This window comes from Lissotriton vulgaris, chromosome 11 (genome assembly GCF_964263255.1).
Source record: "Lissotriton vulgaris chromosome 11, aLisVul1.2, whole genome shotgun sequence".
Classification (NCBI taxonomy): Eukaryota; Metazoa; Chordata; class Amphibia; order Caudata; family Salamandridae; genus Lissotriton; species Lissotriton vulgaris.
The window spans coordinates 6,377,395-6,392,285 of NC_141699.1; the positions used below are offsets into that span (position 1 = coordinate 6,377,395).

Genomic DNA, 14,891 nt, shown 5'->3' on the forward strand with positions numbered 1-14,891 from the left:
GGAGAAAGAGGTGTCGATGGCTCTCCCCCGCCAAGTGCCGCTCGCCCATCGCCTCCCCGGGCGCTGGCTCCACCCCCCTGCTGGGTGTCGGGACTCCCTCATCCCGGACCTCCCGACCTCCCAGTGCGAGGGTCCGGACATCAAAGAACACCAGCCCTATAACTGGGGCAGCTCCAGAGCAGGAAGGCAGTTGTATCTTGGAGTCGAGAGACGCAAAGAAGAACTCATCCTTGACGGACTACTGGCGCTGCCGTAGCTCTGTCTTGTGCACCATCGACCTGCCTGCTGGCGCTGCCGCAACCTTCGTAACCTTCATATCCTTCATCGTCGTCGGGACCTGCTGGCGTGGCCGCGGACCGTTTGTAACCATCATCGTCATCGGGACCTGCTGGCTCCGCCGCGGACCGTCGTTTCCTTCGTCCATCCCGGGACCTGCTGGCTCCGCCGCGGCCCGGTCATCTAGAACGCCGAGCTCGAGGATTGAGAGCTATTTCCATCTTTTGGTAACAAGACTGTCCCGCTACCCTTTTCCCAAAACAGAGACCAGAACCGAGGGGACCCCTGAGTCTAGACCTCCTTGTACCATCCTATCGTACTTAAAGAATTACCTATAAAGTCTCGTTGAACTTTACCCTTGTGTGGTGTCCGTCTGTGGGGGGGGAAGTTGCTTGTCTGTACGATCGCTGGAGACGGCTCTCCCCGGAGACCTCTCCCCTTATCCTCGGCCGACCCTCCCGGTCCGTCTAACATTGGTGGCCAGCGGCGCGATCCGAATCACCGCATAATCGTACAGAGAGTAGCTCACCCCACGACGAAATCACGATGACAACTAAAGAAAGCGGATCCACCGAGAAATTCCAGATGGAGAAATTGGACGAGTACAGCCATCGTGAACTAAAACAATTCTGCATTGAACTAGGTATCGCTACCACCGGACTAAGTACCAAAGACGATTTTAAGCATGCCCTGGAATCTTGGGCAGAAACCGGGGCTGCCGGAACCCCCGATCAAAGCATTGCAGCAAAAACCACCGCGGCCCCTGAAGAGCGAACAACGGGTCTCTCGCAAGACGAGATCCAGGAACGAGAGAAAACCCGACTACACGAGCTGGAAATGGCCCGGCTCAAAATGGACGTTGAACTTAAGTTGGCCGAACAGAAAATCAACTTAGAGCACCTGCGTCTCCGAGAAGAAAGAGAGGAGAAACAGAGACAAAGGGAGCTCGAGGAAAAGAAACTGGCATATGAACACGAGCAAAAACTAGCTGAGATCGACTTACGCAAGCTGAATAAAGAAGTAGGGGTGTCCGAGCAACCCCACACCCCAGGGGCAACAGAGAAAAAGGTACACATCCCCAAGGATGTCGTTCGAGAATACTTCCGAGAGGACGACATCCAGCAATGGTTTAAGGCCTATGAAATCGCTATGACTGCACACCGGATCGATAGAAGCGACTGGGGAGCCGGTCTATGGGGGAGATTCCTCAATGAGGGCCGCGACGCCCTGCTACAGCTCCCGGACCACCAGATGACCTCCTATGACCATATGAAAGCTGCACTCCTCACCCGCTATGGCCTCACACCCGAGATGTACCGTCAGAGGTTCCGAGACTGCACCCGCATCCCGGGTACAACTTGGGTGGACTATGTAAACTACTTTAGCCGAGCCTTCGAGGGCTGGATCAAAGGAAGCAAGGTCACAACCTACGAACAACTGTTCAATCTTATGGTATGGGAGCATCTATCGAACAATTGCTTCATTGAACCCCGCCAGCACCTCCTCGACAGCAAGTTAACTGATCCCCGGCAGCTCGCAGCCGAAGCTGACCGGTGGGAAATCACCAGAGTGGGCCGGAATGGGTCCTACGAACAGAACCGGAACAACAATGGTCAGCACCGTCCCCGAGGAGGAGGAGGAGGCCAAGGACGCGGAAGAGACAACGCTCCGGTCGCCCCCGCTACCAGCACCACCCCCCCGGCCAACCGGGGCAGCACCCCGGCGCGACCGGGATACCGAGCCAATGTTACGTGCCATCGATGCCAACGAGTCGGCCACTATGCAAACGACCCAAACTGCCCCCAGTACCAGAGCCCAAGACCCCGACAAGTAGCCGCTGCTGCTCTGGGGGAGGAACAGATCTCAGAGGAACAAGAGGAATATGAACAGGAGCATCAAGAATGGGAGCCAGCCGCCATGGCTCTAGCCTGCTTAGGGGGGAAAGACATGGTCCCGCGGGTCCCCCTACCCGCTAACACCCAGAAGTACAGCCAATGGGTGAGCATCAATGGACGCCGGGCCGAAGCCCTTCGTGACACCGGGGCCAGTGTAACAGCCGTCCGCTGTCACCTGGTGACCCCAGAACAGTATCTACCGAACATTCTCTGCCCTGTACGTTCCGCCGATAACTCAGAAAGTCTGTGTCGGATGGCCTGCGTCCCTTTCGAATGGGGAGGGGTCTCCGGCATGTTGAAGGTAACGGTCCGAGACGATGCCCCCGTAGACTGCCTCCTGGGGAATGACCTTGAAAGCTCTCCGTGGGCAGCCGTAGAACGAAGAGAACACCTGGGGATGTTAGGCGTCCCGGACTGGGCGTGTGTCACCACCCGGTCCATGGCCGCCCGTGCCAACCCCCGACCAGAGGAGCCCGAATGGCCGGCGCCGCCGCCTCCGGTCGCCCCAGCCGAAACCACCGACCGTGACGTCCCCCCAGAACCAGCTCAAACTCCAGACCTCGCTAACCTCGACCAGTGGCCTCAAGAGGGGGGGCCCACGCAAGAACAATTTCGCCAAGAACAGAAGACCTGTCCCTCCCTCGAGGGACGCCGCCAGCAAGCGCTCGCCCAAAGCGCAGGGGATACCTCCGGAACCCACTGGATCTACTGGGACAATGATCTGCTGTACAGTGAGCAAAGAATCGCGGAGCTGGGGGCCAGCAGAGTGCTAGTGGTGCCCCTCCGTTTTAGAGACTTTCTGCTAAACCTGGCCCACGATGTCCCCCTGGCGGGACACCTGGGTCAAGATAAAACCTACAGTTGTCTGGTGACCCACTTCTTCTGGCCCAAAATGAGGAACGATGTACACCAGCATTGCCGATCTTGCCCCACGTGCCAAGCCAGTGGAAAGAGCGGCCGCAACCTAAAAGCCCCCCTGCAACCTTTTCCCGTGGTCACCACCCCGTTCGAGAGGGTCGGGATAGACATTGTGGGGCCCCTGGACCCGCGTACAAAACAAGGCCATCGGTTCATCCTGGTGCTAGTGGACCACGCCACCCGCTACCCCGAGGCTGTTCCCCTGCGAACTGTGACCGCCCCGGTGGTCGGCCGGGCTCTGATGGGGATCTTCTCCCGTGTGGGCTTCCCCCGAGAAGTCGTCAGCGACAGAGGCACAAACTTTATTTCTAAATATATGAAGTCCCTCTGGCAACAGTGTGGGGTTACCTACCGATTCACGACCCCCTATCACCCTCAAGGAAACGGACTCGTTGAGCGGTTCAACCGCACACTCAAAGGGATGATCGGGGGGTTGGAAGAGCCCCTCCGTCGCCAGTGGGATGTACTGCTGCCGTGCCTCCTCTTCGCATATCGAGAGGTCCCCCAGAAGTCCCTCGGCTTCAGCCCGTTTGAACTGCTGTATGGACACCCAGTACGGGGGCCGCTCAGCCTAGTCAAGGAAGGCTGGGAGATGCCCCCTCTAAAGAACCCACCAGATGTCTTCAGGTACCTCCTAACCCTCCGCAACCAGACCCGGCGGTTCAGAGAGCTGGCAAAAGCCAACCTGGAGGCCAGTCAAGAGGACATGAAAAAGTGGTATGACCGGAATGCCTCCTCCATCGAATTTGAACCTGGGCAACAGGTATGGGTGATGTCCCCCACCGAACCCTGCGCCCTGCAAGACAAGTGGACAGGACCCTTCAAAGTAGTCGAGCGCAAGGGTCCCGCCACCTATCTCATCGACATGGAATCTTCCCGGAACCCCCTCCGGGTCCTCCACACTAACAGACTGAAACCCCACTTTGTGCGTTCAGAACTCAGCCTCCTGATGGCCACAGACAATGGGGCTGAAGAGGACTCCGAGCCCCTCCCTGACCTCCTACGGACTCGGGAGAAAGACGGCTCCGTGGATGGGGTCCGACTCTCGGAGGCCCTCACCCGGGAGCAACGCCAGGAGTGTCGAGTCCTTCTGTTTCAATTCGCCAGCCTGTTCTCCCTCACCCCAGGTGTCACTTCCTGGTGTGTGCACGATGTGGACACGGGGGACAGCCCCCCTATCCGCCACCGGGCCTACCGCGTGCCAGATCGGGTACGGGCCTGCATCCAGGAAGAAGTAGCTAAAATGCTCACGCTCGGGGTCCTCGAGCCCTCAGACAGCCCCTGGGCCAGCCCTGTAGTACTGGTCCCCAAAGCGGCCGCCCCTGGCACCACACCGGAACTCCGGTTCTGCGTCGACTACCGGGGGTTGAATGCGGTCACCAGAACAGACGCACATCCCATCCCCCGGGCAGATGAACTAATCGACCGCATGGGAGCTGCCCGCTACCTCAGTATTTTCGACCTGACGGCGGGCTACTGGCAGATCGGCCTCACACCCCGGGCCCAAGAACGTTCTGCCTTTTCCACCCCCGATGGCCATTACCATTTCAAGGTCATGCCCTTCGGCATGAAGAATGCTCCAGCAACATTTCAGCGGCTCGTCAATCAGGTCCTGACGGGGCTCGAAGGGTTCAGCGCCGCCTACCTAGACGACATCGCTGTATACAGCCACCATTGGCCCGAGCACCTCCACCACCTCCGAGCAGTGCTACAAGCCCTTCAGCGAGCTGGCCTCACGATCAAGGCCAGCAAATGTCAAATTGGTCAAGGGTCTGTAACCTACCTCGGGCACCAGGTGGGAAGCGGCCGGGTGGCCCCGCTGCAGCTCAAAATTGCCGCCATCCAGTCCTGGCAGCCCCCCATCACCCAGACCGAGGTACGAGCCTTCCTGGGCCTCACGGGCTATTACCGAAGGTTCGTGAAAGACTATGGTACTATAGTGGGGCCCCTCACAGAACTCACGTCCAAAAATCAACCCCAGAAAGTCAACTGGACCCCAGATTGTCAAACAGCATTCGAACAATTGAAAGCCGCCATGTGTTCCGCCCCTGTGCTCCAAGCCCCCGACTACAGCCGGGAGTTCGTCGTCCAGACGGATGCCTCCGACCATGGCATTGGGGCAGTCCTGTCTCAAGTGAATACCGAAGGCCTTGATCAGCCAGTGGCCTTCATCAGCCGACGACTCCTACCACGAGAACAACGCTGGAGCACCATAGAGAGGGAGGCCTTCGCTGTGGTATGGGCCCTCAAGAAGCTCCGGCCCTACCTCTTTGGCACACACTTTCGGGTGCAGACCGACCATCGACCCCTGCAGTGGCTGATGCAGATGCGGGGGGAAAACCCGAAGTTACTACGTTGGTCCATCTCCCTACAAGGGATGGATTTCACTGTTGAACACCGACCTGGGCCAGATCACGCCAACGCGGATGGCCTGTCCCGGTTTTTCCGCCTTGACGAGGAGAGTCCCCAAGAGGATGGGTGACTCTCCCCGCCTTCAGCTGGGGGGGACGCATGTTGGACAGGCCACATGAAGGGCCGCTCTCCCCCCAGCCCGACCAGGCCCGAGCCCGGTCACGCAAGTGCCACACACCATCCACTGCACGTCCTCCGTCCCCTCAGGAACCTCGGCCCTCGAACATATCGACCTCGTGGGCCCGATCCACTGCTGGCCCGCGCGCCCATCCTGGGCGCCATCTTGGACACTCCACCACGAGGCCGCCTGGCCCCCGATCGACCTCAACCCTGGGCCTAGCCAGGCCCCAGACATCCCGGCACCACCATCCACCCCGGAGGTGAGCGGGCTACTTGGCAAGTCAATGGGAGAAAGAGGTGTCGATGGCTCTCCCCCGCCAAGTGCCGCTCGCCCATCGCCTCCCCGGGCGCTGGCTCCACCCCCCTGCTGGGTGTCGGGACTCCCTCATCCCGGACCTCCCGACCTCCCAGTGCGAGGGTCCGGACATCAAAGAACACCAGCCCTATAACTGGGGCAGCTCCAGAGCAGGAAGGCAGTTGTATCTTGGAGTCGAGAGACGCAAAGAAGAACTCATCCTTGACGGACTACTGGCGCTGCCGTAGCTCTGTCTTGTGCACCATCGACCTGCCTGCTGGCGCTGCCGCAACCTTCGTAACCTTCATATCCTTCATCGTCGTCGGGACCTGCTGGCGTGGCCGCGGACCGTTTGTAACCATCATCGTCATCGGGACCTGCTGGCTCCGCCGCGGACCGTCGTTTCCTTCGTCCATCCCGGGACCTGCTGGCTCCGCCGCGGCCCGGTCATCTAGAACGCCGAGCTCGAGGATTGAGAGCTATTTCCATCTTTTGGTAACAAGACTGTCCCGCTACCCTTTTCCCAAAACAGAGACCAGAACCGAGGGGACCCCTGAGTCTAGACCTCCTTGTACCATCCTATCGTACTTAAAGAATTACCTATAAAGTCTCGTTGAACTTTACCCTTGTGTGGTGTCCGTCTGTGGGGGGGGAAGTTGCTTGTCTGTACGATCGCTGGAGACGGCTCTCCCCGGAGACCTCTCCCCTTATCCTCGGCCGACCCTCCCGGTCCGTCTAACAACAAGGTGATGGCCATAATATGTGCCATTTGTACTTAGCATTTTATGCAAAGGTGTATGAAGGGGGTACGCAGCTATTCGGGGTGCACAGCTATTCACAACACCAAAGCAACCCACAGTGCTGTGCTTCCAGTGAGGAGTGTGTGTGAAGGTGCGTGTGTGAGAGAGAAGGCTTGGTGAAGGGGAGGTGGCACAAGAAGTACACGCAGAAGGACAGAGTGATGAGATAGCGATCAAGAGGAAGGAGATGATGCTCACACTATGCATAAGGAGGACTTCAGAAAGATGTGGGGAGAAAAAGTGACTAATTGAGCGAGAGGCTCCAAAGAAAACTGTTGTGAAGGGGGGAAAAGGGTGACTGAGACCCCAAAGACAACTACCTTCTCCACAGACCTTAGAGATGTTTAACACAGGCTCTTATTTTCAGAACACACATTTGTACTCTAATCCCAACAAAATCATAATTGAAATCACTTATCTGATATTGCTAACAAGCACTGGCAAAGCCAATAGGTCTGGCTTGTTTTAGGCACATGCTCATTGCTTTGTGATAAGTCTGGATGCAATCAGAGAAAACTAGCATTTACGAAACTCTTGTAAATGCGAAACATAATGCATTGCAAATGTGCACATGCAGAGCTTTCACTTAGACGCGGCTCCTCCAAGTAAAGGGGTGTAGTCGAAATTAACTGAAAGAGCAGCATAGGGCAATTTAAACATGCGTCTGTGTTTGGCACCACAAATAAAACAAAGGCACGGCCGCCACTGTATAAGCGTGGCGTGCTTTGAAAACAAAAAAATTAAAGCATCGCAGGAGAGCCCGTCATGCCTGCCACAGTAGGCAGGAGAAAACCATTTAAGCAAATAGTGCTCAGAGGCTGTATTTAAACCCTACTGAGTAACAACACATGTAACAGGGGGTGTCCTCATGGGAGGTTACAAAATGAGACAATGCGTACTAAGGAAGGACTGCTAAGCCTATTGAGCAACGTAAAGCCACAGTTTTTAAAGGCCAATGACACAAACCAATGACAAATATGGGAGGAGAGTGGGCAGAAATTAAAGTCAATACCTGAATACAGCATGCCTCGCCGAGCAGCACATACGCTGCCCAGGCTCGACTTAAAAATCAGGACTGTCCCTGCAAATCCAGGAGGCCTGATCACTCTACACCAGAGTTTTACGTTCTGGCTCTGCCACCACGAGCTCCTAGAAACAGTGTCATGTTGTCCGTGTGCCACGCAAGCTAACAAGGTCAGATGCGTTTTGACGTCAGTGAGACCAATGAAGTTCAGGGGACACTTACGTTGTCATAGTCCATCGTCTCGGACGAATGGTTGAACAAGCGCTGGGCCAAAAGCTTCCCCGCCGCGATCGCAGTCGGCGTCAGCTCAGGACGACCCTAAAAGCAAAACAAAAGAGCACCATGAACGAATGATGAATGTTTATTAAGTGCTCTCTTAACTCCCAGAAAGCATCCTGGTGCTAGACTCAAGCATGAAAGCTACTAATCTGAAAGAGTGATTCAACAGCACTAAGCTAGGCATGTCGAGGGGCAAGGGAGGAGCAGGTCTGGGTACAGAACCATAGTGAATTCACCCCACTGATATGCTGACCATTTATTTATCTAATGGTTTTTTTAACGCTTTTTCCACCAAATTGGCATTAAGGCTCTTTACAGAGTGCAATGAGTCATACAGGCCCCCTCCCGTATATATTTACTGGAAAAAAAGGTTAAAGAAACATTACAGTTAGTTCAATATGTCAGTGACAACATAAACGCTTCGAACTAAAACAAAACAAAACACAGAGCTAACTATACCTTGCGCCCGCCATGCACTGCTTATATTCTCTCATATTACATCAGTCATGACATGCTCTATGACAATTTATCACATCACAGATAACATCTCAAATGACATCACTGATGACATCTCAAATGACATCACTGATGACATTCGCAAATGAGTGTGCAAGTTTATTTTATACTTTACATAGGGTGTGTAACTGCTAAATTACTTACCTACGATATTTTGTTCAGCTTGTGTGTCCAGGTAATGGGTGTTAGTATTTGCAAAAGGCATGTTTTGGCCATGCACGGCAGGGGGTTGGCAACAGGGTCCGACCTGCGGCCAGCACAGTAGCTTACTGCTAACGTGGAAGGGACGGGGCAAACGGCAGAGCTTGTAGGTGAGTTGGTGCCATTTAAAAAAAAAAAAAAATTTTTAAGGAGAGACCAGCCCCACTCCCTGAGATTTGAAAAGGCCCTGCGGACCCCATCCCTCAGGGCTGTGGTTTTCTTTCTTCCAAAAGGGGAGGAGGGCTGCTCTGGCCCCCTCCACAAGCCTATTCTGGCCCCAGGGACCCCATACGCTGGGGCCTAGGTTTGATAAAAGATCTGTACCCTGGTGCCCACCCAGGACACGCACCATACACAATGACGAGGGCTGTGGCAGGTTTGGATTGGTAAGACGCGCACCCAGGCAATGGCGGCGGGACCGGTATCCGAGTTCCAGCTGTGGTCTGCTTTTTTGGGCAGCCTGGGGGTCAGGGGGGCTTGCAACAAGTACTTTTGCACTCTGCTACCATTTTCTTTTCCCTTTTTCTCCACAAAGTAAATATTTTTTCACTCTGTGGGACCCCTTTACCGTCCAATGATGGGCTCCGTTCCCAGCGTGTGTGTATATTTACTCCTTTCATACCTGTCTGGCTGTCCACTCGTATCCCTTCAGGGACCCCACTTTCGGTGCCCGAGTCCTAGCTCCCACCCCAGGGCGGACTTTAAAGGCTCCCAACTCTGCGGCGGTAATGAAACCAGGTGGAAACACAGGGAGATAAGCGCCTACCACCCTTGTGTATCCTGGGATACGAGTGGACAGCCAGACTGGCATGAAAGAAGTAAATATACACACACGCTGGGAACGGAGCCCATCGTTGGATGGGAAAGGGGTCCCTCAGAGTGAAAAAATATTTACTTTGTGGAGAAAAAGGGAAAAGAAAATGGTAGCAGAGTGCAAAAGTACTTGTGCTAAGCAATGAATAAACATCACAAAATGTGTAAATACTTACGATTAGAAAAGCATTTGTGCGACTATCGATGATTGCAAAAGAAAAAAAAAACATAAATAAACTAAGAATGGGATTGAGAAGTTTGTTGCCCCTGAACGCTGGCATCCGTACCAACATCAACCTTGAAAGAGGCAAAAATACTGCAAAACTGGTACAGGCTGTCTAGGGCAGAGAGAGATCTGCTTCTTTGCTTTGTGTGACGCGCTCTAGTTGCCTCCAAAGAGATGGGCGCCATTGGGCCGCATGTCGACGAGGGACAATTGGGCATAACTAGGGAAGCCCCTTGATCATATTCATGTGCGATGCCTCTGCCCATTGATCGTATTCATGTGCGATGCCTCTACCCCTTGATCATATTTATGTGCGATGCCTCTACCCCTTGATCAAATTCATGTGCGATGCCTCTACCCCTTGATCATATTCATGTGCGATGCCTCTGCCCATTGATCGTATTCATGTGCGATGCCTCTACCCCTTGTTCATATTCATGTGCGATGTCTCTACCCCTTGATCATATTCATGTGCGATGCCTCTGTCCCTTGATCATATTTATGTGCGATGCCTCTACCCCTTGATCATATTCATGTGCGATGCCTCTACCCGTTGATCATATTCATGTGCGATGCCTCTACCCGTTGATCATATTCATGTGTGATGCCTCTACCCGTTGATCATATTCATGTGCGATGCCTCTACCCGTTGATCATATTCATGTGCGATGCCTCTACCCGTTGATCATATTCATGTGCGATGCCTCTGTCCCTTGATCATATTTATGTGCAATGCCTCTACCCCTTGATCATATTCATGTGTGATGCCTCTACCCCTTGATCATATTCATGTGCTATGCCTCTGCCTGTTGATCATATTCATGTGTGACTGATGCCTTTACCCGTTGATCATATTCATGTGCGATGCCTCTACTCGTTGATCATATTCATGTGCGATGCCGTAAAACTGGTACAGGCTGTCTAGGGCAGAGAGAGATCTGCTTCTTTGCTTTGCGCTCTAGTTGCCTCCATAGAGATGGGTGTCATTGGGCCGCATGTCGACGAGGGACAATAGGGCATAACTAGGGAAGACCCTTGATCATATTCATGTGCGATGCCTCTACCCCTTGATCCTATTCATGTGCGATGCCTCTACCTCTTGATCATATTCATGTGCGATGCCTCTACCCCTTGATCATATTCATGTGTGACTGATGGCTTTACCCGTTGATCATATTTATGTGCGATGCCTCTACCCCTTGATCATATTCATGTGCGATGCCTCTGCCTGTTGATCATATTCATGTGTGACTGATGCCTTTACACGTTGATCATATTCATGTGCGATGCCTCTACTCGTTGATCATATTCATGTGCGATGCCTCTACCCCTTGATCATATTCATGTGCGATGCCTCTGCCTGTTGATCATATTCATGTGTGACTGATGCCTTTACCCGTTGGTCATATTTATGTGCGATACCTCTACCCCTTGATCATATTCATGTGCGATGCCTCTGCCTGTTGATCATATTCATGTGTGACTGATGCCTTTACCCGTTGATCATATTCATGTGCGATGCCTCTACTCGTTGATCATATTCATGTGCGATGCCTCTACCCCTTGATCACATTCATGTGCGATGCCTCTGCCTGTTGATCATATTCATGTGTGACTGATGCCTTTACCCGTTGATCATATTTATGTGCGATGCCTCTACCCCTTGATCATATTCATGTGCGATGCCTCTGCCTGTTGATCATATTCATGTGTGACTGATGCCTTTACCCGTTAATTATATTCATGTGCGATGCCTCTACTCGTTGATCATATTCATGTGCGATGCCTCTACCCCTTGATCATATTCATGTGCCATACCGCTACTCGATCATATTCATGTGCGATTCATCTACCCATTGATCACATTCATGTACGATCCCTCATGAGCGATGCCTCTACCCGTTGATCATGTTCATGTGCGATGCCTCTACCCGTTGATCATATTCATGTGCGATGCCTCTACCCCTTGATCATATTCATGTGCGATGCCGCTACTCAATTATATTCATGTGCGATGCCTCTGCCCGTTGATCATATTCATGTGCGATGCCTCTACCTGTTGATCATATTCATAAGCGATGCCTCTACCCGTTGATCATGTTCAGGTGCGATGCCTCTACCCGTTGATAATATTCATGTGCGATGCCACTGCCCGTTGATCATATTCATGTGCGATGCCGCTACTCAATCATATTCATGTGCGATGCCTCTGCCCGTTGATCATATTCATGTGCGATGCCTCTACCTGTTGATCATATTCATAAGCGATGCCTCTACCCGTGGGTCATATTCATGTGCGATGCCTCAGGAGCGATGCCTCTACTCGTTGATCATGTTCATGTGCGATGTCTCTGCCCGTTGATCATATTCATGTGCGATGCCTCATGAGCGATGCCTCTACCCATTGATCATATTCCTGTGCAATGCCTCTACTCGATCATGTTCATGTGCGATGCCTCTGCTCGTTGATCATATTCATGTGCGATGCCTCTACCCGTTGATAATATTCATGTGCGATGCCACTGCCCGTTGTTCATATTCATGTGCGATGCCTCTACTCGATCATATTCATGTGCGATGCCTCTACCCGTTGATCCTATTCATGTGCGATGCCTCTATTCGATTATATTCATGTGCAATGGCTCTGCTCGTTGATCATATTAATGTGCGATGCCTCTGCCCGTTGTTCATATTCATGTGCGATGCCTCTGCCCGTTGGATCATATTTATGTGCAATGCCTCTGCCCGTTGATCATATTCATGTGCGATGCCTCTGCCCTTTATCATATTCAGGTGCGACTGATGCCTTTACCCGTTGATCATATTCATGTGCGATTCCTCTACCCGTTGATCATATGCATGTTTGATGCCTCTGCCCGTTGATCATATTCACGTGCGATGCCTCTGCCCGTTGATCATATTCATGTGCGACTGATGCCTTTACCCGTTGATCATATTCATGTATGATGCCTCATGAGCGATGCCTCTACCCGTTGATCATATTCATGTGCGATGCCTCTGCCCGTTGATCATATTTATGTGCGATGTCTCTGCCCGTTGATCATATTCATGTGCGACTGATGCCTTTACCCGTTGATCATATTCATGTGCGATGCCTCTGCTCGTTGATCATATTCATGTGCGATGCCTCTGCCCGTTGATCATATTCATGTGCGATGCCTCTGCCAGTTGATCATATTCACTTGCGATGCCTCTGCCCGTTGATCATATTCACTTGCGATGCCTCTGCCCGTTGATCATATACATGTGCGATGCCTCTGCCCGTTGATCATATTTATGTGCGATGCCTCTGCCAGTTGATCATATTCACTTGCGATGCCTCTGCCCGTTGATCATATTCACTTGCGATGCCTCTGCCCGTTGATCATATTCATGTGCGATGCCTCTGCCCGTTGATCATATTCATGTGCGATGCCTCTGCCCTTTATCATATTCAGGTGCGACTGATGCCTTTACCCGTTGATCATATTCATGTGCGATGCCTCTACCCGTTGATCATATTCATGTGCGATGCCTCTGCCCGTTGATCATATTCACGTGCGGTGCCTCTGCTCGTTGATCATATTCATGTGCGATGCCTCTGCCAGTTGATCATATTCACGTGCGATGCCTCTGCCCGTTAATCATATTCACGTGCGATGCCTCTGACCATTGATCATATTCATGTGCGATGCCTCTGCCCGTTGATCCATTTCACGTACGATGCCTCTGCCCGTTGATCATATTCATGTGAGATGCCTCTGCCAGTTGATCATATTCATGTGCGACTGATGCCTTTACCCGTTGATCATATTCATGTGCGATGCCTCTACCCGTTGATCATATTCATGTGCGATGCCTCTGCCCGTTGATCATATTCATGTGCGATGCCTCTGCTAGTTGTTCATATTCACGTGCGATGGCTCTGCTCGTTGATCATATTCATGTGCGATGCCTCTGCCAGTTGATCATATTCACGTGCGATGCCTCTGCCCGTTGATCATATGCACGTGAGATGCCTCTGCCCATTGATCATATTCATGTGCGATGCCTCTGCCCGTTGATCATATTCACGTACGATGCCTCTGCCCGTTGATCATATTCATGTGAGATGCCTCTGCCCGTTGATCATATTCATGTGTGAAGCCTCTGCCCGTTGATCATATTCATGTGCGATGCCTCTACCCGCTGATCATATTCACTTGCGATGTCCTGCCGTTGATCATATTCATGTGCGATGCCTCTGCCCGTTGATCATATTCATGTGCTACTGATGCCTTCACCCGTTGATCATATTCATGTGCGATGCCTCTACCCGTTGATCATATTCATGTGCGATGCCTCTACCCGTTGATCATATTCATGTGCGATGTCTCTACCCGTTGATCATATTAATGTGCAATGCCTCTACCTGTTGATCATTTTCATGTGCGATGCCTCTACCCGTTGATCTTTTTCATGTGCGATGCCTCTACCCGTTGATCATATTCATGTGCGATGCCTTTACCCATTGATCTAATTCATGTGCGATGCCTTTATCCGTTGATCATAATCATGTGCGATGCCTCTACCTGTTGATCATATTCATGTGCGATGCCTCTAACCGTTAATCATATTCATGTGCGATGCCTCTGCCCGTTGATCATATTCATGTGCGATGCCTCTAACCGTTAATCATATTCACGTACGATGCCTCTGCCCGTTGATCATATTCATGTGCGATGCCTCTAACCGTTAATCATATTCATGTGCGATGCCTCTACCCCCATGATTATATTCATGTGCGATGCCTCTAACCGTTAATCATATTCACGTACGATGCCTCTGCCCGTTGATCATATTCATGTGCGATGCCTCTAACCGTTAATCATATTCATGTGCGATGCCTCTACCCCTTGTTCATATTCATGTGCGATGCCTCTAACCGTTAATCATATTCATGTGCGATGCCTCTACCCCTTGATCATATTCATGTGCAATGCCTCTAACCGTTAATCATATTCATGTGCGATGCCTCTACCCCTTGATCATATTCATGTGCGAAGCCTCTACCCCTTGATCATATTCATGTGCGAAGCCTCTACCCGTTGATTATATTAATGTGTGATGCCTCTAC

The 14,891-nt window shown here is 52.1% G+C and overlaps 1 protein-coding gene across 1 annotated transcript in view; it reads right to left on the reverse strand.

Annotated features, from left to right (window-relative positions):
• TXNRD2 (thioredoxin reductase 2) overlaps positions 1–14,891 on the reverse strand; it is a 342,307-nt gene that overhangs the window by 53,943 nt on the left and 273,473 nt on the right. The window contains exon 10 of the mRNA XM_086942637.1: positions 7,963–8,058. Coding sequence (XP_086798763.1) covers positions 7,963–8,058 — 96 coding nt within the window. The remainder of the gene's footprint in view (positions 1–7,962; positions 8,059–14,891) is intronic.